Source organism: Carassius carassius, chromosome 33 (genome assembly GCF_963082965.1).
Source record: "Carassius carassius chromosome 33, fCarCar2.1, whole genome shotgun sequence".
NCBI lineage: Eukaryota > Metazoa > Chordata > Actinopteri > Cypriniformes > Cyprinidae > Carassius > Carassius carassius.
The window spans coordinates 18,064,467-18,091,948 of record NC_081787.1 but is presented as its reverse complement, the minus strand read 5'-3'; the positions used below and the strand labels follow the sequence as shown (position 1 = coordinate 18,091,948).

General features: G+C 36.5%; 1 protein-coding gene across 1 annotated transcript in view; it reads right to left on the bottom strand.

Annotated features, from left to right (window-relative positions):
* Positions 1-24,905, bottom strand: part of LOC132113897 (PH and SEC7 domain-containing protein 2-like) — a 40,369-nt gene extending 15,464 nt beyond the window's left edge. The window contains exons 1-3 of the mRNA XM_059521945.1: positions 24,667-24,905; positions 15,263-15,711; positions 13,167-13,874 (exon numbers count right to left, since the gene is read on the bottom strand). Of these exons, the coding sequence (XP_059377928.1) occupies positions 13,167-13,874; positions 15,263-15,633 (1,079 nt within the window). The 5' untranslated portion in view covers positions 15,634-15,711; positions 24,667-24,905. The remainder of the gene's footprint in view (positions 1-13,166; positions 13,875-15,262; positions 15,712-24,666) is intronic.
* Between the last annotated feature and the right edge of the window lie 2,577 nt (positions 24,906-27,482).

Below are 27,482 nucleotides of genomic sequence, written 5' to 3'. Positions count from 1 at the left end.
ATCAACTTAAGAAAAATTACCCTCTTGTCCACTTTTAAAAACCCTATTTCCCTAAAATGATTAGTATTTAAATGCATTTGTGGATGAAGGCATAGAATAATTCTACACAACTTGTTCTGACTTGTCTGTAATTTAATTTTCACTCGTTTCGTAGAGCCACTATACCAGAAAGTTGCTGCATAATCAAAATGTGCTTGCACTAATGCACCAGCTAACATTTTTAAGGTTTGAGTATCTAAGTAAGCAGCCTGTCTTCCTAAGAATTTTATTCGATTACATACTTTAGAATGAACTTAAACAGCCATACTATCATTAATTTATCATCCAAAATACATCCTAAATATTTCACTTCTTGCTTAGCAGTAATCATCAAATCTCCAACTCTCACTTCTAATTTGGAACATTTTCTCAATTTAGCCGCAGAACCAAATAAAATAGCTTCAGTTTTTCCTAAGGTGCCAAGGTGGCTAAAACAGGCCATTTTTAGATCATTTATATACAAAAAAAAAAAGTAAGGGTCCCACTACGCTGCCTTGTGGTACACCACAAGAGATGGGTAAATTATCTGAAAACACTCCGTTTAAATCTACCATTTGACACCTATTTGAAAGATAAGAGTTAATCCATTTACATGCTTTAGAGTCAAAACCCATAGCATTTAATTTTAATAACAAAATATTATGGTCAGCTGTGTCAAAGGCTTTCTGTAAATCTAGTAATACCATCCCACTTAATTTACCTTTATCCAATTCTTTCTTTATGTAATCTGTCAAATACAAAATTGTTGTCTCAGTGGAGTGCATCCTCCTAAAGCCAGACTGAAGTTCATACAAAATATTACATTTAAAAATATATTCTTCAATTTGGTCAAATAAAATCTTTTCAAACACTTTGGATAAGGAAGATAGAATTGACACAGGCCTATAATTATTACACACAAACCTACTCCCTTTCTTAAAAAGGGGGAAAACTCTTGCTTGTTTTAATTCATCAGGTACCTTAGCTTGGCCTATAGAGAGATTTAAAATATGAGTGACCACAGGGGTTATAAAATTAGCTGAATCTTTAATAAACCTTGCTGGAATATTATCTAAACCTGTTGCTTTATTGCATTTCAGATCTGTTAATTTCTTATAAACTGTAGTCTCATTTACCTTATTAAATGAAAAACCTCCTAAAGTGACACCACAATTAGCATAATACTCCTTAACTAATTTGTCATTATATAAACCGGTCTGGACAGGTAACTCCTTTATCAAATTGTCAGCAACAGTAGTAAAGAATCTATTAAAACAGTTGGCTACTTATTTCTGGTCTGTCAACAATTGATCATTAACTTTAAGACTAATTCTAGAACCTTTACTCTTAGCCCTTTTCCGACACCCTAAATCATTTGAAACTCGCCATAACTTTTGAGAATCCTGCTTTACTTCACTAATCTTATTCTTAAAAAATTTTTTTTTACCGTCTTTAATCTTACATCTTGTCTCATTTTTTTTATGTTTAAAATTTTCATAGTCATCCTTATTTCCATTCCTTCTAAATGCTTTTAAACTATCATTGCGCTCCTTAATATCTTTCAAAATACTATCTGTCTTCCAAGGTTCTGTTCTTTGTTTAATTCTTATCTCCTTGTAAGGCGCAACTTTGTTCAAGACTTTCAAGAAATTGTTCTTAAACTTATCCCAAGCTATATCCACATCATCACACTGCGTCACCTCAATCCAATTAATCTTACTAAGCTCTTCAACAAAAATTTGTTGATTATACCTTTTAAGCGATCTAATTTGTAATGTATTTTGTTGCCTTATGGCCTCTCTCTTTAATTTCCTAATTACATAAACCATATTATGATTACTTAATCCAGCCTCCAAAACACCACTTCTAAAAATCTTGTAATTATCTGAAACTAATATACAATCAATAATCGTTCTACTTTTAGGAGTAATTCTAGTAGGATCAACAATAATTTGTTTCAATGCATATGACTTACAAAATGAACTAAAATGTTTAAACACTGACAAATCCTTGACAAAAAAGTCACCCAAAATGATTAACTCTTGACCTAAAACATAATTTGACACATTTAAAATCTCATCGAGACTCTCAGAAAAGTCACTTTGATCAGGAGGACGATCGCAAATACCAACCAAAATCGGTTTACTCTTCGGCAACAGAATATCCAGCCAAACTGCCTCGACTGCAGTATTTGCAAAGTCGTTTCTCTCTTTAAACATCAAATGCCCCTTCATCAGCATTACCCACAATGCCCTAGAAAATTTGCAGCATCTGCGCACGGAAGTTATCAGTCTAAATGTTCTGCAAAATCAGTCAACGGTGAAAATTTATACTAGCTTTCATTTAATGTCCAACAGTTTAACACTAATATTGGACATAAACGAACACGTTAAACAGGTAAGTTCATATACAGTATTTGGAGTAAAGTTGAACTGATGCATCAGTCATACAGCGCGCCTCATGACGAGACTGACGCACCGCCACAGAAACAAGAATGAGATGCATTCTAACACAACTGTGACATTAAACTCAGTTAATGATGGTTCGTTTAAAATATTGCACATATATTGGCCATTTAGATTATTTGTTAAAGTGCAATGAAATACCTTATATCTGCAGACGATGTAGGCCTACATCTGTTTGTGCATGGGGACTCCTTCACCGACTACAGGCTCTAATCCTCATTTGCGTGCACGCGGTGTGTGTGTGTGTGTGTGAAATGCGGTGCTGAAGTGAAATAGCTGGGCAGTTTGATAGCCGAATTATAATAGGCTGCCAAATAAAAATAATAATAATAATTATTATTATTATAATTTAATACATTAATAGGAGAATGAGCCTAATATCGTTTTGACTATCGACAGAGACATCTGCTATCGTCGATATCTCTTCACAAGACTGATGGGCTGGAGTCGTGTGGATTACTTGTGATTTACTGTGATGTTTATATCAGATGTTTGTCCTCATTCTGACGGCACCCATTGACTGCAGAGGATCCATTGGTGATCAAGTGGTCTAATGCTCAATTTCTCCAAATCTTTTTCGATGAAGAAACAAACTCATCTGCATCTAGGATGGTCACATCTGGAATAGATACTAATCAAAAGCAAATATCTGATCCGTACGGATTTTTGTTTGAAAAACTTTTGTAGACACATCTTTTGGTTGGTACTAAGATACAGTTTATATTGAAAAATTATAAAGAATACATTTTAATGAAGTTGATTAACAATTCTGGAGAATAAGTATTGATTTGGCATATACAGTACATATGGTATGATGTCTGATTAATTATTGATCACATATTTGATTGATCTGTGTTATTAAACTTATCCTTCAGTAATATATGAAGACATAACATAAAGCTATGAGGAAATGTCTTCTGAGTTTAGATTTTACAATAGTCTCCTTCCCCTTCCTGTGAATCAAAACACTCACTGAATCATCACAAGTATGACTCACACCTACAGTATGTGAGCACATGTGTCTGCACAGAGATAGGTGTGTATTAGATCGCCAGACTCTCAGTGCCCTGGACATACTATTTCAGAGGTCAGGGGTCAAAACAGCTTTTGTATTTTAGTCCTGTATACATAATGACTGAACAAACCTGATCGGAAAGCAACACATCTCCATTTGCCACCGGACTGCAGTGATCTATAATAATAATAGATTGCACAGTAATAATATTATTGATTTCTAAAAGAACCTAAGTAGGACATTGCCATGGATGTATAAGATTACAGGAGCCACTGAGCTATCACAGCTATCATAAAAAAATAATTGATTGTATGAGATTTAAGTAAATAATCATTTAATTTTGTATACAATTTTTTATTTATTAAGATCCACCACAGAAAAAATACACACACACACACACACACACACACACACACACACACACACACACACACACACAAATTGTATTATTTGTGGGGAAAATGCACTTCTATTCAAACATATGGCGGATTAAGATTTTAAAAGAAATTAGTACTTTTTAGCAAAAGTGCATTAAATTGATGAAAAGTGACAGTAAAGCAAATTATAATGTTACAAAATATTTATGCTAAATAAATGCTGCTCTATTGAACTTTCTATTCATCAAAGAATCCTGGGGGGAAAAATGTATTATTTTCCACAACAATATTAGGCAGCACATCTGTGTTCAACACTGATTTGCGATCACATGAATAAATTACATTTTAAAAAATATATTAAAATATTAATAAATATTTCACAATATTACTGCATTTACTGTAATAAATGCATCCTTGGTGAACATTAAAGACCTTTTTTCAAAAATATTAAAATGTCTTATCAATGCCAAATTTTTGAACAGTAGTTTAAGTATTAATAATTGTAAACCAACAGGTCCAAAACTAGCCATTAGACTTCATTTAGGCTAAACTGATTTAGAATGTTATCCATGCAATCCGTCATATACAATTTTGATTATTTATTTGTTAATCTATATATAGATATTTTTTAATAAATATAATTACATTTATTTACTGACTGTTTGTGTTTATTATAGTTTTTATTTCATATTTAAAATGTTTTTTGGACATATATTATGTTACATGAATATAATAATAATTTAATATCACTGTCAAAATTCCTAAATTCCTGAACAACAAAGAACTTCCACATAAGTGACTTCATTAGTTAAAAATAAATCACAGCCTGACGTCCTGCTCACAGCAGCTCTAGAGGGTAGATAAACATTATAAGTGACTTAATGTGCCAGCACTGATATACAATATTCCTACAAAGAAGCCAACAGCCGTGTCTCTGTGTAGACCTGCGCTGCTGCTGAGCAAGGCAGGAGATTAAACATGAGACTGCTTGTCTGTGACTCACATGCCAACATCTCTCACTGCCAGCTCTGATGCCACTGAAGAGGGTGTGTTGGATGAACAGAGCGAGGTGTGAATGAGTTCCTGCATCTTGTCAATTAGCCAAAATCAAAAATCCCCCTTTGTGTGTGTGTATTTTCTTACTGCAATACATCAAACCAGCAGGGTCAGACAGAAATGCATTATGCATCAGAACATGCAATGAAAACATTCTGGTTAAGATGGGAATTTATCCAACCAAACACACGCTCACACTAAATAGACCTTTAGGCTATGTATTTTATCCAAAACCATTTGATGAGGGAAGAGATGAGAGATTAAAAGGTATAGTTCACCCGGAAATTCTAATTCTGTCCTCATTTACTCACCCTCACATCATTCCAAACCTGTTTGCATGTCTTTCTTCTGTGGAACACAAAATAAGCTATTTTGAATAGTGTTGGTAAACAGATAATTTTGGGTCCCATTGACTTCCATAGTATTTTTTGTCAATACTATGGAAGTCAATAGGACAAGAATTCATTTGGCTACTGATTTCTTCAAATCTGCAAAATATATTATCTTGTATTCAACCAAAAGGACTAAAAAGTTGAAAATTAAGACAGAATGTTTTTTATTTTTGGCTGCACTCTCCTTTTAAAATCTAACTTTGGATGAGACTGGGGTAAGTTGTCACGTGGGCAATGTTTTTTTTATTATTATTAGTGTTTCTGTATGCTGGTATTGAACACCTAGTTCAAACTAAGTTTTAAATTACAATAATGAATGTAAACTCTTTCCTTTAAACTAGTCTAATGTCATCATATTTTTGTACAAGCTTTGAGTAACAAGTGAATACAATAAAACCACACTGGCATCAATTCAGACCAGAGTCAAATAAAAAGATATAAAAAAAGATTTTATATATTACATATTGATGCCCCCCCCATCATAAATGTCAGGTCAGGGCAGACTGAAGCATCTTTATTCCAACAAGTTGTCACATATCTTTACAGGTTGTAATTTTATGCAAATAATCAATTATAATATTTGCTGGTAAAAACAATAGTTTTATGTAGTTTATGTATTTGTTGGATTGTATCCTTTTAGATTTTTTTCCCTGTTTTGTTACTGCTTTAAGATTGTAGTTGAAATGCCTCTAATAGGCTAACAGCTGGTCATGTTGCATGTTTTGTGCATGTTGTCACAAAAGGTCGATGTCTTAAATTAACTGTATCTTTTTTTCCCTGATATATAATGGTGGAACTGTTCAAGAGCTTATTTTAAGACTTCAATGACTTCATAATAATAACAATAATAATAATAATAATAATAAATAATAATATTGTTTCAAAAATAAATATACGCTAACAAATTGGAGTAAAACCGTGAAACTAGTTCCGGTCACCACTATAATATTCAAAGAGTGTCCCATAGACAGGAAAAACAACCAACAGATGTGTCCAGAAAAGACCAAACCAGAAAAAAAGAAAACTCAATACTTTTAGCTTCAGTAACGTCCCTTAATAAATTTCACATAGCACAAGAATAAAACTTAGGCCAACACTTAATGACACAAATTCAAACTAAGTTTCAATTTTTTTTGTAAGTCTATTGCGTCAGTTGCAGGTCTTTTAAAGCGATATACACTGTGTAGAAGAAACAAAAGTTAGAGAGAAAAAAACTTACAGAAGTCCCAGAAGAAGGTCGAAATGCACTTCATATTCATCTTTCCACATCTTTCACTGGAGATCAGACATCAGTCCCGCGCGGAGCGAGAAAAATCCCTTCAGCTCCATTCGCCTTCAGGCGCTTTACGCAATGAATGATCAGGTTTTCCCCCAAATGGAACAAGTTTTCGACGCTTTTGCGGCTAAAAGGGGCTTTCTGCCGGTATGTGTCAACGCATCCCGTTTATGGTCTTCGATAAATAAATGTTTTGACGCGACTAACTCAAAGAGAAACCGCGCGCGCGTGTAGCTCCGGCTCGTTGGCGCAAACGTCTTCCCAACGTGAAGTTCCTTAAAGTCTGACACAAGGGAAGGGGGCGGAGAGAGGCGCTCTGGATGTATTGGATTACTCAAATTGAGTCCTGCTGGGGCCACATTTCCATATTTCCAATGATGAAGTGGCGATCTGGACCGGAGCCCGGGAGCGCCAGGCCGTAGTCTGGACTGTCTCGCGCCGCCGTGATTACTATCACAGGCGTGCCTCTCTTCATCACTTACACTCATCGATGTCAAACTCGACTGCATTTAATCATTAGCATAACTAACAGAAACAAAGACGAATAAAAACAGTTATTTTACCGTCATGGCCTGGTATATCAGCAAGTAATATAAATAATACAAAAGTAGCTAATTTAAACTTGATTATAAATAGGTCAGACATCATGGAATCAAACAAGAGACCTTTATAATACTGCATAAAAATATGACACGATTTAATACTCTGACATTCTGAGGAAAATTAATGAATGAGTGAATTCATGTATAAATATTGTTATGATAGAAATCAATTAAATTTTTACTGTCTATTGGATCTCAACTATTCCAATCCAATCTACTAGTTAGCATTTTCGTTTCTTGGTAACTATTAAGTAGATAGTAGCCTTAGAGGTAAAGTTAATAGCCATTTCATTACCACAAGGAACAAGTAAAATATTTAAGCTCACAACAAACTGGAACATGTGATGCAGCGCAATAACATTTCCATGTGACTCATCTCCATAAAGGCAGAATGGATACAGATAATGTCCAACACACTCACACACAGACCATGACTTCATGACAAAATGCTCTATCATTCTGAATTCATCCAGCTGTAACACTGTATATTTAACATTTGCAGTTACCTCTTCAAGATCAGGATGTGGGGCCAAGCTGCTATGATGTATGATACAATAAAGTGCCTTGTTAATGTGTGTGAGTGTAGTCTGTTATCTGGTATATGCATGCTTCAGTAACCTGCAGCCACAACATGTTTGTCTTCTCATCAACAAACATCAGATCATTCAGCTGAATGACCATCATAATTGGTTACAATGATCATCTCAGCTGACGCCGCCCTACAATAGAAAATAATCTTACTGTATACTGTCTCTGTCTGTACTTGACCATTGAGAAACTGATCTGCACCAAAAGTGCTGGCTTTGAATAAACTATATTTTAAATGTATGTAATTTGATTACATTTCTTCTTTACTTCTCTATCTTACCATTTGAAACTTGGCAGTACTGCAAACATTGTTGGCTCTCTTCTTGGAGAATTTTATAATAATTTATAATAATTTTATTATTATTAAAGTATTTATTAATATTTTTAATTAGCTTTATTATTATTTTTATTTGTCATAGTTATGTTTATATGCATATATATAGGGAGAGCACAGATTTACTTAGTACACTTTAAAATGATTTCAGTTTGTTGCCAAGGCAAAATTTCATCAATGTTTCATTCATTTTCAAATGTTTTCTTAATCTAACTTTTATATTTTCTATTCTTTTAGTATTATTTCAATTACTGAAAACAAATTTGAATAGTTTTAGCTTTAGTTAACAATAAAAACACTGTTTGGAGACTGTTTAGATTATATAGAATTTATTATTTATTTCTGTCACAAAGAAATTCTGGCTGGATGACATGCACATGGCTTTTTCACAGCTCTTGACACTTCACTGGAATACCCTTGACCTGAGATTTCATTTTAGCATTTTTTTCAGGACTTAAAAGCTAAAAGCTACAAAATTACAGAAAGGCACCATAAAAGTCATTCTGGACTTCAGTACATTTATTTTTATGGTGCTTTTTTTTTAAGCTTGACAGTTCCAGTCCTCATTTACTTTCGTTATAATGAATAGAAGTCAGGATATTCTTCAAAAACCACCTTTTGCGTTGCACAGAAGAATATAAGTTATCTACGCAAGTCATATGGAACGACATGAGGGTGAGTAAGTGATGAAAAATGTTTGTATTTGGTTGAACAATTCCTTAAAACATTTCTTCTCCATTCTTGCAGTAACTTTAAGCTGCTGAGCAACTGACAGCAGTACTGAAGTGTCAGACAGAGATAGGATGGAGCTAATTATAGACTGGGTTTAAACCCAGTAAAGAAAGACTTCTCTGTGATACAGTTTTGCGAGGATTTAACAGCACGGCACAGTGCGAATGACAAAGACCCATCATTATGTATTCTGACACATACACACACACTTATTAATAACATTTCTCTCTCTTCTTAGCTTTTGGTGTTACCTCTACGGTGACCGGAGATTATTCTCTCTACGTATGAGTTTAACTTCTGCACTTCTAATAGCTCAGCAGAGTCTCACGGTCAGCTCACTTTCATCTCGGCTCATCCGCGCTCCATTAGCCGGTCCACACACAGTGCTAAAGAGGCTTTCTGCTCTAGCCAGCAGTATTTCCTTGAGCTAGCAAACTAACTGACCCGTAGATGTTTAACGGCTTATGCTCCTGAAGACTGAAGTAATGTATTCTAAAAAGTAATATATTCTGCTAAACACCTAAATGGTCACTGATTATTGAAAAGATCGTTACCTATACAGCAAAACATTTTAATATGTAATAATACATTTTATGAGGATGATTTAGGAGGATCAAATTACTGCATTCCATTTAAGTGTTATGAAGACAAATATTTTTTTATTTTCATGTTAACTGTATATATATATATATATATATATATATATATATATATACACACACACATATATATATTTATATATACAAAAGTTTGAACACACCTTCTCATTCAAAGAGTTTTCTTTATTTTCATGACTATGAAAATTGAAGAGTCACACTGAAGGCATCAAGGGTTATTTGACCAAGAAGGAGAGTGATGGGGTGCTGCGCCAGATGACCTGGCCTCCACAATCACCGGACCTGAACCCAATCGAGATGGTTTAGGGTGAGCTGGACCGCAGACTGAAGGCAAAAGGGCCAACAAGTGCTAAGCATCTCTCGGGGAACTCCTTCAAGACTGTTGGAAGACCATTTCAGGTGACTACCTCTTGAAGCTCATCAAGAGAATACCAAGAGTGTGCAAAGCAGTAATCAAAGCAAAAGGTGGCTACTTTGAAGAACCTAGAATATGACATATTTTCAGTTGTTTCACACTTTTTTGTTATGTATATAATTCCATATATAATTCCACATGTGTTAATTCATAGTTTTGATGCCTTCAGTGTGACTCTACAATTTTCATAGTCATGAAAATAAAGAAAACTCTTTGAATGAGAAGGTGTGTCCAAACTTTATATACTAGTAAAATACTAATAGAGTAAGCAAAATGCCTTTCTCTTTGTTGTACGAAAGTATGCATGTGTGTGTGTGCAATGTTTATCTCAGCCAGTGTGTATATGTCAGAAAGAGAGAGACTGTCTGTGTGTGTGTGTGTGTATAGCTCTCCTGCATCCTGTAGGGATAATCATCAGCTAGACTGCACTCATCCGCTGATCCTACACACACAACCAGGATGGAGCGGAACCAGGCAGGAAGTTTACGCGCATGTGCGTGTGTGTGTGTGTGTGTGTGTGATGGGGGTGCAAATGAGTGTAGTTTGTGGGTGTGTGTGAGACAGCGAGAGATAAAGAAAGAGTAGATGAATATTTTTTTTTTGTGTGGATAGTTGCAGGGTTCAGAAAGGCATGGGGGTGGTATAGGAGGTGAGTTCATGGCTGAGATGATTGTTTCTGTGCCTATGTCACCAAATGGGTGAAAAAAAAACCACACAAACTAGCGACTGCCTGTGGTACAATTCATAAAAATGCATCACATTTCATGTCACATATTGACCTTTTCTAAGGCAGTCAGAGCTGACAGATCAATCACCTAATCAAGTCTAAACTCAGGTCAGTCTCAGTGGAGAGGTAATGAAACATGGACCTTCTGAAAATGAATAGATTACTCTTAAGATGGCAGGAGAGAGTGTTATAAGTTTCAGCAGTGTGAATTCCTAATTGAAAATCATTGCTATTGTACATAAAAGCATGCATTCACTTGCACACTCACTCATGCTCCGCAAATAATGCTTTGAACAACTGAGGGATTTGTTGATGAATAGTTTGGGACTCGCTTGCAATTCCTCTCCAATGCACAGCTATATCCTAGTTTTAGGTAAACAGGGATTTCCATTAAACACTAATCTAATAGTCAATGATGGTCTGTAATCATCAGTGTAACTAAAGTCCATATTCAGGATTAGGATTGATAAAAAAATATAATAATTCAAGAAGTGAAAACTTGTATCCGTTGACTGAAAATGTGAATATTGAAGTGACATGTGCCCTTCAATGTTTACGGTGGTTTTGGTCCTGTAAGTGAGGCCTCTGGCTAGCATTCAATTAAAAATGTATAAGAGATATTGATAATTTTTTTCACATAAACATCCTCCTGAATGCAAACATCCTCTCCCTTTAACTAGAAATTGCAAGTAGCAAATTAAGGTGCATAGCTGCAACGTAAGCTAAAGGCTGTTGGTTTTTTAAATAAAGACGCTTTCTATATTTCCCACACCACCTTCCTGTTTGAAAAAAATTACGCATCTGGTCCACAAATGATAATGTATAAAATAGGATGAAATAGATTAGGATAGGATTTCTATTTATATAAACTTTTCAGTTTTTTGTCTCGCACAAAACTCATGCAAACTATGTTTTAATTAACTCCCTTTGCAATCATGATGCTTGTGAGACTCTGTGGATTTGCTAATTACCAGCATATGCTCTTTTCCTTCTGTTGGCGACTGTAGACACAGTGCAGCACTTGTTCTATTCTCTGTGATGGTTTTATCAACCATATTCAACCACCATGCAACTCTAAAGAACTACAAACGAAGAACACATGTGGCTAGTGTAGCATTATCAGCCTCTAGTAGACCACAGGCTAATAAAGTTAGCCACTACTGCTGAAAGAGGGGAGTTTTAATGAATAGTGTGCAATATGGAGATCAACTGGATGCAACAAAATGTAGCATTGACTCTGTCAGTGAATGAAAACTAACTGCATAGATACAGAAGGACACTAATGGACGTATAGACAAGTGGCAGTTGGATAAAGCACAGTGTGCCTGAAAACTAGAGCAAGGCTCTCGTCGTGAAAGAGGGAAGCCAAAGGCGATGATGTCACTCCCTAAAAACAATGCCTCATTCAGGCAGACTGCGGGACAGGAAGCTGCTAGTCATTTAAAACTGGGGAGAAAAAAAACGACAACATCTGCTTGCTGCGTCCAGTCCAGTTGGACGCAGAGAGAGGGAGAGAGAGACGGCAGCAATATTAGATCTATCCTTCATTGGCTCCCAGAGGTGGAAATCTTTAATCTTAGATACTGGCACAGATCTGTGCAATATAAAGAAGTTTCCAGTTGGCTAGATCACAGTGTATTACTCTCTTTAAAATGGACACGATAGGCTACCCTCCTAAATGGTCTCATTTCCAACCCAGGCTCACTGGAAAATGTGCCTGTGGAAACATTTCTGCAAAAATATTAATATTACGATGCTTCTTGCATGTTTTGCGACACTTTCAAAGTGAAATGTCCAGTGAGTTGCACTAAAAGCACTTGCAGTTTTATCCAGAACAGATGAATTCTGACAATGTTTGCTGTTGAATGTATCATGGAAATTCGTAAATTAAACTCCCGGTGAGTGGCTTTAAAATGTGAAAGCATATGCGAGATAAAACACATCTGCTTACTTCTACAAGTGACTTGTGTTTCACGGGACTTGTACCCGGGTGCTCTGCATCACAAGTGCAGCGCTGTACCAGGTGCGCTACCAAGCAAGTTCACTACTTCCGAAAAGCCACACATTTAGAGATAGTTATGTGATGAAAATGTCATGATGAATTCATTTACAAATCATGCACTATGGTAAAAGTGTTTTGTGATCATAACATACACTGTAGTATTGTGCAAGAAACTCTTTATTAATCAATAATCTGCCCAGTAATCATGATTTGTGCAAAAAGGAATGCAAGTTGTTGGTATTTTACTGCTACTATTGTTTCATATCACTATTTCATTTGGAATTGTATGTGTTTGTACATTTTTGTAATAATGTTTTTGAATTGAGCCTAGGTTGATCATTTCTATACATTTCTGTTCAGAGTAACAATTGGCAAACAGTCATTGACTGTGGATTGAATCTTGACTCTAATCCAGAGGAACCATTGTCTATGCTGGGATGAAATCATGAAGCATGAGACTTGTTGCTCACTAGTTAAAGACCATGTTTTTAACTAGTGCTGCATGCCATCTACTGGGCAGATAGAAAAAGAGATTTAGTTGCATCCTTACCTGATAGAGTTTGGCATCGTTCCTCCATTCTCTCCATTCCCAGGCAGCTCAATGTGGAATCCATTAGGGATGCTCCATTGTGCCGGCTGGCTCAAGACATTTTCCGACCTGCTTCCTGGAATAGTGGTCCGTAGTGGACTTGCAGAGCTTGCTTCATCCCTTGCCATCTCCGTCCCAAGCTCAGCCTCACTCTCAGCCCCTTCCTGCACGGTCTCCAGCTCCAGTTCTGGAGGTTCAGGGCCTACTAGGGCCCTCTGCTGGATGAGAGGGGTGAGGGGTGCCTCAAAGCTGACGCAGCTGTCTGTCTCATCAGTGAGCGATAACACATCCAGTGAATCCAAACTGCTGTAGCAAGTCCCGCCTCTTAGAAGCTCTGACTCGACGATGCGTTCAAACGTGGAGCTGAAGCCGTCCTGGGTCTCTTTCGTCCTGTCGTACTCTTCCTCTCCGTCGTCCTCTTCCTCCTCCACAGCCGTTGTCTTGGCGACCTGCTCCACAATGCTCTCAAATGTAGAGCTGAAACTGTCCTGATTTCGGGGCTCCCTTTCCTCTCCGCCGTCCTCGTCCTCTATCTCAGCATCTGCTTCTTCTACGGAGAGCTCAAACGTGGAGCTTAAGGCGTCTAGGTTCCCCTGTGCTGAAGGCTCCTCCAGGACCCCCTGCTCATCCTCCTGCCCTTCGCTGTCATCTTCGGTCCCGTTCTCAAACCTGCGGTAACAAAGATGCCAGGTAATGTATTCCCAAATGTATCTGGTAAAAATCACATCACACAGAAACACCTGGCTAAAGAGGTCTTGCTTTTGACTACACAAAGGCTCTTAGCCTGGCTGGCATGCAATGCATGTGTTCCTATCTTTAGTTGGGCTGCTGTCATCGCTACTGCAGCGGAGGAGTCCCAGCAGAGAGAAGCATCATTCAGGACAGCTCCCCTGCCATGTATGGTGCTCAAAATATCTCCCCACCCTCATTGTAACATGCTGCCACACTATTGTGAAGCCTGACACTGAAAATTGCACAGTTAAAATCTGTAATATACATGTTTTGTATTCAAAATATTTCGTAAGACATGACAAGCCAGGAATTGTGAAATTCATTTCACTGTAAAAATATGGAAGCCTTATCTTTCAAGAGGGTTTATTTACCTTTTTGGGTCTGTTCAGACTACAGCTTGATCCTTTCTTGCAAGATCATTAGGATGTGTGTTTTGGAAGCCAATTTTATTTGTTATGCGCTTTTGACCAGTGAAAAATTCACAACTGGCTTTCTTTCAAGGGTCGGATTTTGAATCAAATTGGGCACAGAAGTCAAACTGAAATTAGAGTTGAATTAATAGAAATAAAAATAAATATTTAAATACTGGATTAATGTACATTTCTTTGATTTTAAATACGTTTTAATTTCACTTTCTTACATTCAAACTGCAATTCTGCTTCCTGTTTGCTTCCTCAATTTAAATTCAGTTTAAGTTCAGGATTTTCAATTCCATTCTGAAGAGCACAAAACTTATTTTTTACTATAAATGCTGATTCAGGGGCTTATGCGTATTATTATTAAGTATGTCTACCAGTGCGGTTACAGTTGAGCTACAGTCTTCATCAGTCTATTCAAGTATATTTGATATATATAGGTGAATATTTGAGGGGTTAAGTACATTACCATTCAAAGGTTTGGGGTCACAGTAGGATTTTTTTATGTTTTTGAAAGAAGTCTGCTATTCTCACTACGGCTGAATTTATTTGATAAAAAATACAGTAACAAACAATTATATAGTGAAATATTAAAATAACTATTTTATATATTTTAAATTTAAATTTATCCCTCTGATGGCAAAGCTGAATTTTAACTGAAATCTTCATTACTTCAGACTTAATTTTTTAATACATTTCATAAAAATTTTCAGGATTCTTTGATGAATAGAAAGTTTAAAATAACAGCATTTATGTGACATTTATTTCGATCAATTTAATGCATTCTGGCTGAATAAAAGTGTATTTTGGAAAATGTCCAAAAAAAAAAAAGATTAAAAGAAGAATTATTGCTTCAGTCTGACAGAAATAAAACTTTTGAAATGTAAATGTATATCTTATTTTACTAACCTTAGAGCACACAGGGACTTGGTTGAGTCGTTTTCTGGGCTTTGAGGCAGCAGCGACTGTGTGTCTTCACCTTCACTGATGTCCCTATTACCATTTTCTGTTACAGGATCTAAGCAGCTGCTCTCAATCTCACTGTTTCTACCTTCCTCTTCTAATGTCACCTTCTCCTCTGCACTGGACTGTGTGTTTCTGTTATTCTCTGTATCTCCATCTTCTGCTTCACCTTGCTGTTCCTCCTCTGTCTTTGTCCCATTGCAGGGCTCCAGCTCTCTCGCCATTGAGCCGTCAGCCTCCTCCTCTCCAGGGGCTGGGGGTGTATCTGGAGGTGGTGTGTCTGTGTGTAGGGGGTCATGCTGCCCCTCCTGACTCATGGTGGCCTCCTCAGTCACGGTGTCCTGGCAGCCTGGGGTCACAAGGTCAGGAACAAGGGAGGGGGGTAGAGTTCACACCTATTAAGAAAGAATGTGAGACACAGCAATGAGATTTTGGATAAAGGTGAGCCCTGAATAATAAAGGACAGTGACCTACTGAAAAAAACTGTCTATTCATAATCTATTGAAATCTTAGAGATATACTTCTTTTGACATGCTCTTAAAAACAAAGGTTCTAAAAGGGGGCTTTTGCAGTGATTCCAAAGAAGAATCATTTTGGGGTTTTGTGGAATGGAAAGGTTCCATGGATGATAAAGGTTCTTCATAGAACCATAGTTGCCAATAAATAACCTTTATTTTTAAGAGTGTAGAATAGACTCGTGTGTGATTACAGGGGTCTTTAGCTCAGGAGACGCATTTGATTTGCAAGAGACTTCTTCCACTTTTGCTCTTCATTTAATCCCAGTACTGTCTAAGAGAAACAACAGAAACCATCTAGAGATTTCATTTGGGATGTTACTTTCCCATTTGCTGAATACTGCAGTCCATCAAATCAGACAAGAGGTGTAAATGTGTCAGGCCTGCGTGTAAGACCACAGCTCACTGCACATTATAGATGACGTTAAGCATTCCGAAGACTGAAGTAGTCAGGTGCCAGGATCTTAAAGTTTAAACAGCAATTCAGACTCCATTATCTGCCATAATCTTTGTGTTTTATCAGCCCTGCAGAAGTACAGGCCGGATAGAATGCATTATCTTTGACTCAGCAAACCTGATGCACCACTGATGTTTTACAAGCTAGAGGCAATACAACACACAGACCAGAACCATCCGCGGAGGGTGAATTTAAGGGTCAATCTGAGTCTAATTTTAAATGCTGCTCTGATTTCTAACATCTGCTCTGGTTAATCTTTCCTAAACTCAGACAGTATCACTGGACAGGACAGATGTTCAGTGGCACATTACAGCAGTATTCACCAACCCATTTTACTTCTGTATTGTTACATATTTCCAAGTGCAACAGGATATTCAGTCAATACAAATGGACAAGACTTCACTTTATCCATTAGATGTTAACTGCATTGTGAAAAGAATAGCATCTGCCGAACATTAATCAATAGACTGCATAGCGATGGAAAGACTGATCCTTTAAATCGCTTGGATATTTGAATCTCATTCAACAAAATAGACTAGTCTTTACTCAGCAATAGCCAAATTCCCAGAAATACTCCAGTTAGGTATCACTGTAATGCATCCAAAGACCAATTATGATGAAGTCCCGAGTCCCTGCTGCGTTTTCTGATCCATATCTTTCACTCATTTGTCACGTGACGGATGCAAAAATGAAAAGTTAAAAAAAAGTGGAGAAAGTTATTACATTTTGAGGAAAGATTACAAATAAATGGACATTTTGTGGACATTCTTCATTAAGAATAATGTGCCTTAAGGAATCTGGCATAATAAGATCAGGAATGTGTTGTTAGAAAAAAAAAACGGGTCTATTTCATTTTCACATTGACTTTGAAGCTGAAATCTGCTACTAGCATCACCAAAAAGAAATGCAAAATAATGACAAAACAATTCACACAGCTTTCCAGAATACTACCTCCCCTAGAGTGTTCTGGATTGGTCGATCCAATAAGTAGCTCCGCCCAAAACTTTTAAAACACGTCTCTTACGCTGACCAAGGCTGCATTTATTTAAAAAAAATTAATAAATACTAAAAGATCTAAAAAAATACAGTAAAATGATTTCCAGCATCATTACTCCAATCTTCAGTGTCTTATGATCCTTCAGAAATCATGCTGACATGCTAATTTGGTGCTCAAGAAACATTTCTTATTAACATGAGAACAGCTGCGCTGAATATTTTTTGTGGAAACCGAGATAAATCTTTTTCAGGATTCTCTGATAAAAAGAACGTTTAGAAGAACAGCATTTATTTAAAATCTTTTATAATTTTATAAACATTTTTAATGTCAAGTTCGATCTTTTGAATGATATATATATAGAGTACAGTTGTCGCTGCATATTAACTGAGAAGTACATTGAAGTGTGTCTTTTAAAATCATATTCAGTGCTTTTTCTCTTGGGCTCTTCACTAAACCCAGTGAACAGGACAGATGCTACTTGGTACATCATGACATGTTTAACACTCTTTTACCAGATGAAACCAACTGGACAGACACACAAACACAGGCTGGAATATAAACAGCATACATATAAAGAAAATCCCTTTCTTTGGCAGAGAAACAGTCCAGCATCCTCTGAGTTAAATGTGAAGCTCAACCACTTTCTTACGCAGCTCTGACTCAGATGGTGTTGTTTTAAGCTTTCTAATGCCGGACATTTGATTAAATCAAACCGCAGTAAAACACAAGTTTCCATTACATTAAAGCTCTATGGCCCAAACTGCCATTACATTAGGCAACAAATCAAATCTCGTCATGTCTATATTCAGTGCTGTCTGACAGAATAGACACCAATTCATCTTAATCGTACCAGTTACACATAATTAGATCGAATCAGGTCAACAGTGAGTGAATTGTGTGCAGTTTCCTACATTATCGTAACCTTTACCTCGGTACTTGCGACATGGGAATTTTAAAAACACACAGTCTCGCACCATTCAGAACATTTCGATGTGACATTTAGCAAAAGACACTCTCAGAAAGTTACCTTTGACCTCAGCTCCTCATTCAAACACACCTGGTTAATGTTTGACATTCTGCATGGGTGCTCAGTACCCAAGGTCCATCCCAGCTGCAGATGATCTTTTCACATGGAAAGCACATCAAGACTCACATGCATGATTCCATCACACAGAAACACATGATCAGGCCCAGCTGCTGTGAAGCAGTGATGCCTGTTGTCATGTTGGCTATTCCTCAGAGCCTCTGCGTTCTGTAACTGCCAGATACCCATAATTCCTACAGCAGCAGCACACGCCCAACAACATTACAGATCAGTCACTGAGGGTGTATGAGTGTGACGCAAGATATGTCAAGATTTGCCTGTATTGGTACTAAAAACAGGGAAAAAATAAGGATATCTTTTCTGAGAAATTAGGATGATTTAATTTTTTTTTTTAATTTGTAATTTGTCAGCTCCGAGTAATGTTTCTAATCACTAGCATTATTACTATTTCAATTAAATGATCTTGTGTCATACTAAAATCATCTATATTGTGAAGCCCACATAATAGTATGGGAACAAGTTCACTATATCTAACAATCTCGGATGTCCTCAAGTTCAAAACAAAACGATTCATAAAGTAAATCATTTATTTTATTCTAAAAACACAGACTTCCTTTAGAGTTAGAGGTTTGGTCATCAGTGTTAGAGTCTTCTGTGTCTCATTTAGATGTGTTTGTGTGTGTTCACTTGACTGATTGACTGAGAGACAGTAGGGTCTTCAGGGCGATCGATTCTGTTTAATTACTTTCCCTGGACCTGTCCGTCACCTTCACTCTTAACACTCTTAACACCACACACACTGGCACTCATATGGCTACTGGCCTCTTAACAAATACACACACAGTCACTGATAAACTCAAAGAAAGGCCTTATCTTCAAATCATCAATCCTCTACTCAATCACTGCCACCTAAAAAAACCCTTCAACATGCTTTCAGAGAGATCTGCCTCCACCTTTTGTCTGCCCTGTGATATTTTGAGGGAAAATTTGCTCATTTATATGTGTTGGGTTTTCTGCAAGTATCTTCCAACAGCTTCTGCTTAATCTCACATCTTTATTGATTGGATTACTATATTTCCTCAGGGATCATGGGTTGACCACAGCAGGGGCCTGAGAAAATGTGCAAAGAGGCAGAGAGGAGAACAGAGTGCTGCAATCACAAAAAAATAAAAATAAAATATGCAGTTATTGCCATAGACAGCTCTTTCTACCTGTTCTGACCTTTAAAAATGACTGCCAATGGTGTAATTCACGTTACCATATGAGAAACATTTTGGAGGAATGCAATAAAAAGCATCACAAACTCGCAGCCTTTCACAAAATCTGCTGCATAATTAGCAGTTTTTGTCTTAAATGTGAAACACATATATTCATAAATACAATGAAAAGTTAAGGCCTTTATCTTAGGTCCTGCAATCAGTTCTCAATATATATATATATAATGGGGTATGACAAGATCTCGTGGTCTAGTGGAGATCCGACATCTGACTGGTGACAATATCCTCGCCCAGACCTTTAAAATATATTTTCATTACACTAGGTCTTTCACCAGCAGTGGTATGTAAGATATTTTATGTCTGCATAAGGCAAGTGGATGCATGATAAGCAGGAAAATTACTCAGTGGAGTCTTCTCCATCCAGTCATAAAAACAGAATTCCCAGTTTAACGCAGAATGTGATGAAATTTGTCAAACTTTGAATTAATTAATCAATTAAAACAGGGTCGTTACACTTAAATAAAATCACGATATGTATCTGCAAATATAAAGCTGCAAAAGTCAATTTAAATGAATCCTGCATGTTCTCCGTGTTTCTGATAATGAATGGCGCAGACGTGCGGTTTCATTTTCTACACAGAAGTGCGCCTTATGCTCGTGGTGATTTTAGCGTCTGTCATTTCACTAAATGAGGACGGAAACACATAAATAATCTCCTTTAACTGCTCTGAGAGTCACTTCATGAGCATTTTAATATTTGATTTGAGTATAAAAACTAGCATCATATTACGTACACTGTAAAGGTATTCACAGCAACCTGTCAAAATAAAAGTCTGGTACTATTTTTCAGTAGAATGTACTTAGCCTACTACTACTACTACTACTACTACTACTACTACTACTACTACTACTAAAATTTAATTTAAATAGTAAATTCCCTTTGTTTGCCAGAAAAATAAAGTGTGCTTAATTTTCAATAATTAAAAGATAAATGATAAATTAAATTAATGTTTTATGCCTTCATTTGATAACAAGAAAAATGTAAATACACAACACATAATTTCTAAGGGAAAAAAATTCATATGGCTACTAAAAATAATATTAATCAATTAAGTTGTTTATACAAATGAATTACTAGAAGTGCTACTTGGGTATTGAAAGATGTATTCCTCTGGTGCTCTTATAGGAGATCCAAGATATTTCCAAAATAAACAGTAGTTCTGAGGCACTCATATATATATAATATAAGTTAAAAAGTCTTTATTTAAACTTGGCTATCCATTAAAAACATGCCAACATGTTTCGGCCTCTATGGACTTCTTCAGGGCAAATTCAAAATATAAGTCTATAGACTGCATGCTATATATCTGCATGTGGTCACATGACCTAGAAGCACAAGTGTTCATCTGCACAGGTATCACCTGACAAAGAGCAATTACAACAAGTAACTTTAAATAAGACAAGTCACATTTTCAATATTTAACCAATTCAACCAATTCCCACATCAAGATAGTTTAAAATATCAATATATATAGATACATTTAACAAGAGGTTGCTTTGTATAAGACAAATTCAAATAATTAGACATGCTAAAACACAGAATTTGGTAACAATAAAAATCTAAATAATATAGTGAGAAAAAATATATAAAAAAATTCATAGGGCCCAATCATGTAATTTTTGTTACATTTTTAATAAATTGATGTGAAAATGTATACGTTTCGTGATTTTAATTAATAAGACATGCTTTTTAATTAATACAATTTAATTTAACAATTAAAAAGTTTGGGAACCACTGCATTATTCATTTAAATGGATACATTTATCGTGTTAATTCATATTTATATATATATATATATATATATAAAGTGGAAATCAGTTTACTAAATAATAAACTTGACTGACTGTTTCACTTCCGCTTTAAAGGGATATTTGCGTCGTTTATTTATTTATTTTTTAATCATACTATTTATAATTTTTGTGAAATTATAATCTTGAATTACTTGTCTGTCAGTTGAGTTTGTGGCAAAACCTGCAGTGTTTATGTTTATTACTGCATAAAATTTATTAAAATAGATATTTCATTTCATAAAGTAAAAGATGATTTCATAATGCACCTACATTTTTTTTGCATTTTGTGTTTTTCAGTTGAATAAAATAATATTTTTCCCTATATATTTCATCATTGAGGATTTCTTTAAAAAAGTCTAAAAATCTTATCTCGTTCTCGTGAACCCAGTCTCGTGTCTCATCTCGTCTTGTGGTATAAGTGTCAGGTCACACCCCTTATTTATAATTATATAGAATTATATTTATTAGAATTGTATGTTATAAAGTTGTATTTATATTAATTAATACTTAAGATATTTATATATATTTTTAAATAAATATTTAATATACAAATTTTACTAATACTTTATTATTTTTTAATAATAAAGTTATAGTATGTCACAATACAGAACACAGCTTAAAATTTAACTTCAAAAACTTTTAATTTAAAAGTGTCTTAAATGATAAAAAAACAAGTAAAAATAAAAAAGTCTAGTTCAACAATATGAGGCATTCTCACAATTATGAGGGTTAAATTAAACAAAGTCTCTACTTAGTCTAACCTACACTGAACAAAATAATGAAAGCAACACTTGTTTTTGCCCCCATTTTTCATGAGCTGAATTTAAAGATTTAAGACGTTTTCTATGTACACAAATGGCATATTTCTCTCAAATATGGTTCACAAATCTGTCTAAATCTGTGTTAGTGAGCACTTCTCCTTTGCCGAGATAATTCATCCACCTCACAGGTGTGGCATATCAAGATGCTCATTAGACAGGATGATTATTTCATAGGTGTACCTTAGGCTGGCCACAGTAAAAGGCCACTCGAAAATGTGCAGTTTTACTGTATTGGGGGGTCCGAAATTTTGGTCATATGGCCCCCCATAATCGTGTTAAATAATCGTGATTACAATGCCAACTGTGATTATGATTTTTGCCATAATCGAGCAGCCCTAGCATAACCTCGATCCACAATGTTGACATCAGCAAACCGCTCACCCACATGAGCATGCAGATGAGCTTCCCTGAGACGGTTTCTGACTGTTTGTGCAGAAATTCTTTGGTTATTTAAACCGATTGTTGCAACAGCTGTCTCAGACGATCTTGGAGGTGAAGATGCTGGATGTGGAGGTCCTGGGCTGGTGTGGTTACACGTGGTCTGCGGTTTTGAGGCCGGTTGGATGTAATTCAAATTCTCTGAAACGCCTTTGGAGATGGGTTATGGTAGAGAAATGAACATTCAATTCACAGGCAACAGCTCTGGTGGACATTCCTGCAGTCAGCATGTCAATTGCACGCTCACTCAAAACTTGCAACATCTGTGGCATTGTGTTGTGTGATAAAACTGCACATTTTCGAGTGGCCTTTTATTGTGGCCAGCCTAAGGCACACCTGTGCCATTATCATGCTGTCTAATCAGCATAATGATTTGCCACACCTGTGAGGTGGATGGATTATCTCGGCAAAGGAGAAGTGCTCACTAACACAGATTTAGACAGATTTGTGAACAATATTTGAGAGAAATAGTCCTTTTGTGTACATAGAAAAAGTCTTATATCCTTGAGTTCCGCTCATGAAAAATGGGGGCAAAAACAAAAGTGTTGCATTTACAATTTTGTTCAGTGTATTTAGCCAATCTATTTGTCTGGGACTGTGAACACAAAAGAGAGCCATTATATCACAAACAAACACTTCAACCGCTTCTCCATCTCTATGCAGTTCGGATACCGCACGTGACCCACTAACCCTCTTCAGACGCGACATGACACCGCCGCACACGCAATCGTGCGCGCGCAGACAAACAGGCGCGCACACACAAAGATTGACCATTACAAACGATCAGCACGAATTTAACTCTCTCGGGAGCTGCAGTGCGCTAAATATATCGATGCTGTCTACCTTACCCACATATAGTCGGCTGCGTAATGCTGCCTTTTGTGCGTAACGGGTTACGGGACATCAAGATAGAAGCTTCAAGATTACTGAGTAAGTGTAGACTGGGTTTTTTTCCTGACATGTCAGGGGTACTGTGAAGGAGACCACCACCGAGTAAACGAGTGTGAGCAACTGAGCCGTGTGTAAATGTGATTTAAATCACCTCGTTCTGTCACCTCCACTGCTGTCAAGGTCAGACGTCCTATTGTATCACGTCACCGTATCAATTACAACGTCTACACTTAAATCATCAGAGGGATATGAATCTCAATAAAGGCATCCAGTTTCAGGCTTACACGCACACACCTTTTTAACAGGTAGAGAAAAGGACAAGTAGTCATTTAGGGCGTCTTGTGTCTCGTCTGGCACTGGGATGTCTGGTTGTCTAACGCCTGTATTCCCACTGTTTCACTATGATAGTTGGCTAACAGTAGATCAGTAAGCAATGCTATTGCACTGCATTGCATCGTCAGACATAAAACTGCATGCATTTAAGATGCATCATCATTTGCAACCATAGACTATGCATAAGGCTGGTATTAATGTAAGATACTCTGCATCTGTTTGAAGCATCAGCTCACGTTTTGCCTTAAATACAGCCTGTGTCTAACACATACAGTGGTTCCTTGTGTTTAAGGCACCGTGGAGTAAAACACACACACATACACACACAGAGAGAGAGAGAGAGAGAGAGAGAGACTGAATCGCAGCCATGTTATCCCCAGTCTCCCAGTGCAGTAACCATGACAACAGGATGGCTGGGAGACACTGCGCTCTCTCAAAAGGCTTCGGCTGGTGCTTTCTTCCTTCCAAAATAGACCCCAGAAGCTTTTCAAGATCAACTCGTCCTCCATATAAAAAAGAAGGGGTCTCTCTCTCTCTCTCTCTCTCTCTAGCATTTAAAACCACCCAGGCCATATATTTAACATAAGAACACGTTGCATTTTAATGCATACTACAGAGAAAATAACTGCCGGCATTACAAACACATGCAACTTAAAGTGGAAGCTTTAAATGTTCATCAAAGAGTAAAAGCATCGACGTGAGCATACCATCCGTTTGTGATGCATAGCATGCGTTAACCCAATTATAATCGTCCCAGATGAATATAAATTATATAAGATACTCACCACTAAAAAAATTATAAAATGGCAATACAAATCCCTCTTGCAAATGAAGCAATTGTGGCAGCGCGCGAGACTTGTCTCCCTATATCATCCAAGCGGATCGATTTGCTGTTCTTAAGGTAGAAGCTGTGTAAAAGGCATTAACAGAACCGAGTCTGACACCTGCCGTTTCTTCTCGCCACCGCGTGGATAGCGTACAGCGACCGACAGACCGACCGGCTACGCGCAAGAGCTCGGTTGTGTGTGTGAGTGAGCGCACGAGCTGCGGCGGCAGTCTCGTGCCCCCGCGACGCGCTGGACGACCAGCAGTTCAGACTGTTTATGTTTCTCACAGTCTTTCCACATCAACAATACATTATAAAGCACAACTAACGCGCACTGGGGGGTTCTAAGAGAATGTTCAGACTCATTGGTCTTGTATAAGCCATCATGACAATTTAAAATCAATATGACACAGGAAAAAGGCATTTTCAAACAATGCTTGCTTTCATTTCAACAAAATTTAGGGCACTGGAATATGAACAAGTGATCTGACATGTATTTACTTGTAAATGTTTTCATATATATATATATATATGTGTGTGTGTGTGTGTGTGTGTGTGTGTGTGTGTGTGTGTGTATGTGTGTGTGCAAATATCACATAATAATTTATATTACATGCAAAAAATCCAACAAAAAAGCACTCTGAAGTGTATCATAAGCTGTTAGTCTGAGGCAACAACAACAACAACAATAATAATAATAAACTCTATGATAGTTAATAAAAAATCTTGAATGTTTCATCAAATAAAATGTCTTGATTTTTAGACAGGTGTAGGCATACCTGCCGAATTTGAACTGGGATCTAACCCAAGAAGTCCAGTACAATCTTGAAAAGAATTACACTGTAAAAGGAAGAAAAACTAAACAGCTACTGGTAAGTTTATGGACATTTTTATTTTACTCTAAAACACAACACAATACTTTGTGAAAAACAGCTCCGCTAAAACAGCGCAATTCAAAACATGGAGAAATCTGTGAAAAATCAGTACAGACAATTCCTAAATCATACACTATTTTTATGGATTTTTACGGACTCATGGAGTTTGAGTAAACTAAAAGGTGTGTTTTGCCTTAAAAACAAGTTTTAACTTGGCCATTAAAAGTGACATTGTTACTATCCTGTGATGTTACCCTTTTATTCTATTGTGTACCAAACATCTTTCATAAATATATGATATTGGAATATTCTTAAAAATTAGCATAATTTAAAAAAGTTTTGAATAATGCATCTAATTGAATTATTTAAAGGTTTACTTACAGTTACCAAGATGGCCCCATATAGATATAGTGTGACAATTAGCCCTGTTCTCACGTTCTCCTTCTACAAAAAGAGGCATTTGCATACAATGTTGTTTAAAAAAACCCTTTTGTAATAGCTAGAAAACATCTGATATTCTATCTGTGACTAAGAGTGGGAACACTGATCGTCTGCACTTGAAAAGAAAGTATTAATGGATCTATAAATTATATAGCCTTAATTAAGCAATAAGGTATGAGAGACCATGCTATACTGTGAAAAAATCCCAGCTAAAGGTGCTCTTATAGTCTTACACTAACTAGCCTGTAAATACATTAAACGTGATCGTGTGAAAATTGCAATTTAGGACGCTGTATCTCTGTGCTTGTTTAAGTCAGAGGAAGAGCAATGGTGTTGAAACGTCACTAACTCAATAAAAACGGGTCACTTGGAGCTGTCAGTTTTTGATAAACTCATATATTAGGTTTTAATGGGCAGGTTTCTCCTGTTTGTGTGTAATTTGCATTTTACGCCAGAGCATAAAAATGAGCCAGTGAACACCCACGTTGTCATCCTGCTGTTCATTCAAGGAGAAACCGGAAAAGAAACCAGTATTAAAGAGAGAGGAAAAAAATAAAAACATACCATTCACCCTTGCTAATAGTACTTAAGGGACCTGACGGTGGGTTTATGGGGTCTGCTTGTGTAGTTGAGTGAGATAAAATTAAAATTGTGGGATCAGGACGACTACAACAGCAGACCCCCAGACACTGTCGATCTTAATCACTTATTCATTAGACTTCCACCCTCTTCCTCGGTCATCCTTTCATCCCATGGGATCCGGTGGAGGCAGGTAGGGGGTGGGTGGGACATCCCATTTCGACTGCAGAAGGGATCCTGAAGGAGTGTCCATGTTAGGAATGTCACAGGAAGGTGGAGTGTCCTATACTGAAATGAGGGATGAGAGGAGACAAAACAGAGGTGTTTTTTGGGGGGAAGGGTGAGAATGGAAGAAAGGTGTCATAGAGCTTAAACAGATGGAAATTATTGTACCATGGATGGATGGGTGGGTGGGTGGATGGCTAGACAGATTGGAAGATAGGTGTGAAATGAGCAGTTAGAAATGAATCTGTAAAAAATAAGGCAGGCGTGTTAAAAAAAAATATTTTCTGTCATTGTTTACTCACCCTCGTGTCCTTTATTTTTATTATTATTATTTTTTCAGTGGAACACAAAAGTGATTTTGAAATACAGCTTATACAACTGTATAAAATATCTTTCGTACAGCATGAACAGAAATTTGTAATTGTTATTGACTAATTCTGCTCAACCAAAGTGCTGAAATATATTTCACGTTTGTGTTCAGATTTAGGAAAATGGCATTACACATCATTTTCATGCTATCAAAATGCAGTTATTCCAATTCTGTTTATTCCGTAAAAAAAAAAAAAAGTATATGGTTCAAATATTGCTAGCTAGTGGAACAAGAAATATTCAATTGTATGAGACTGAATCAAATTGGATTAATAGCATTTTTTTT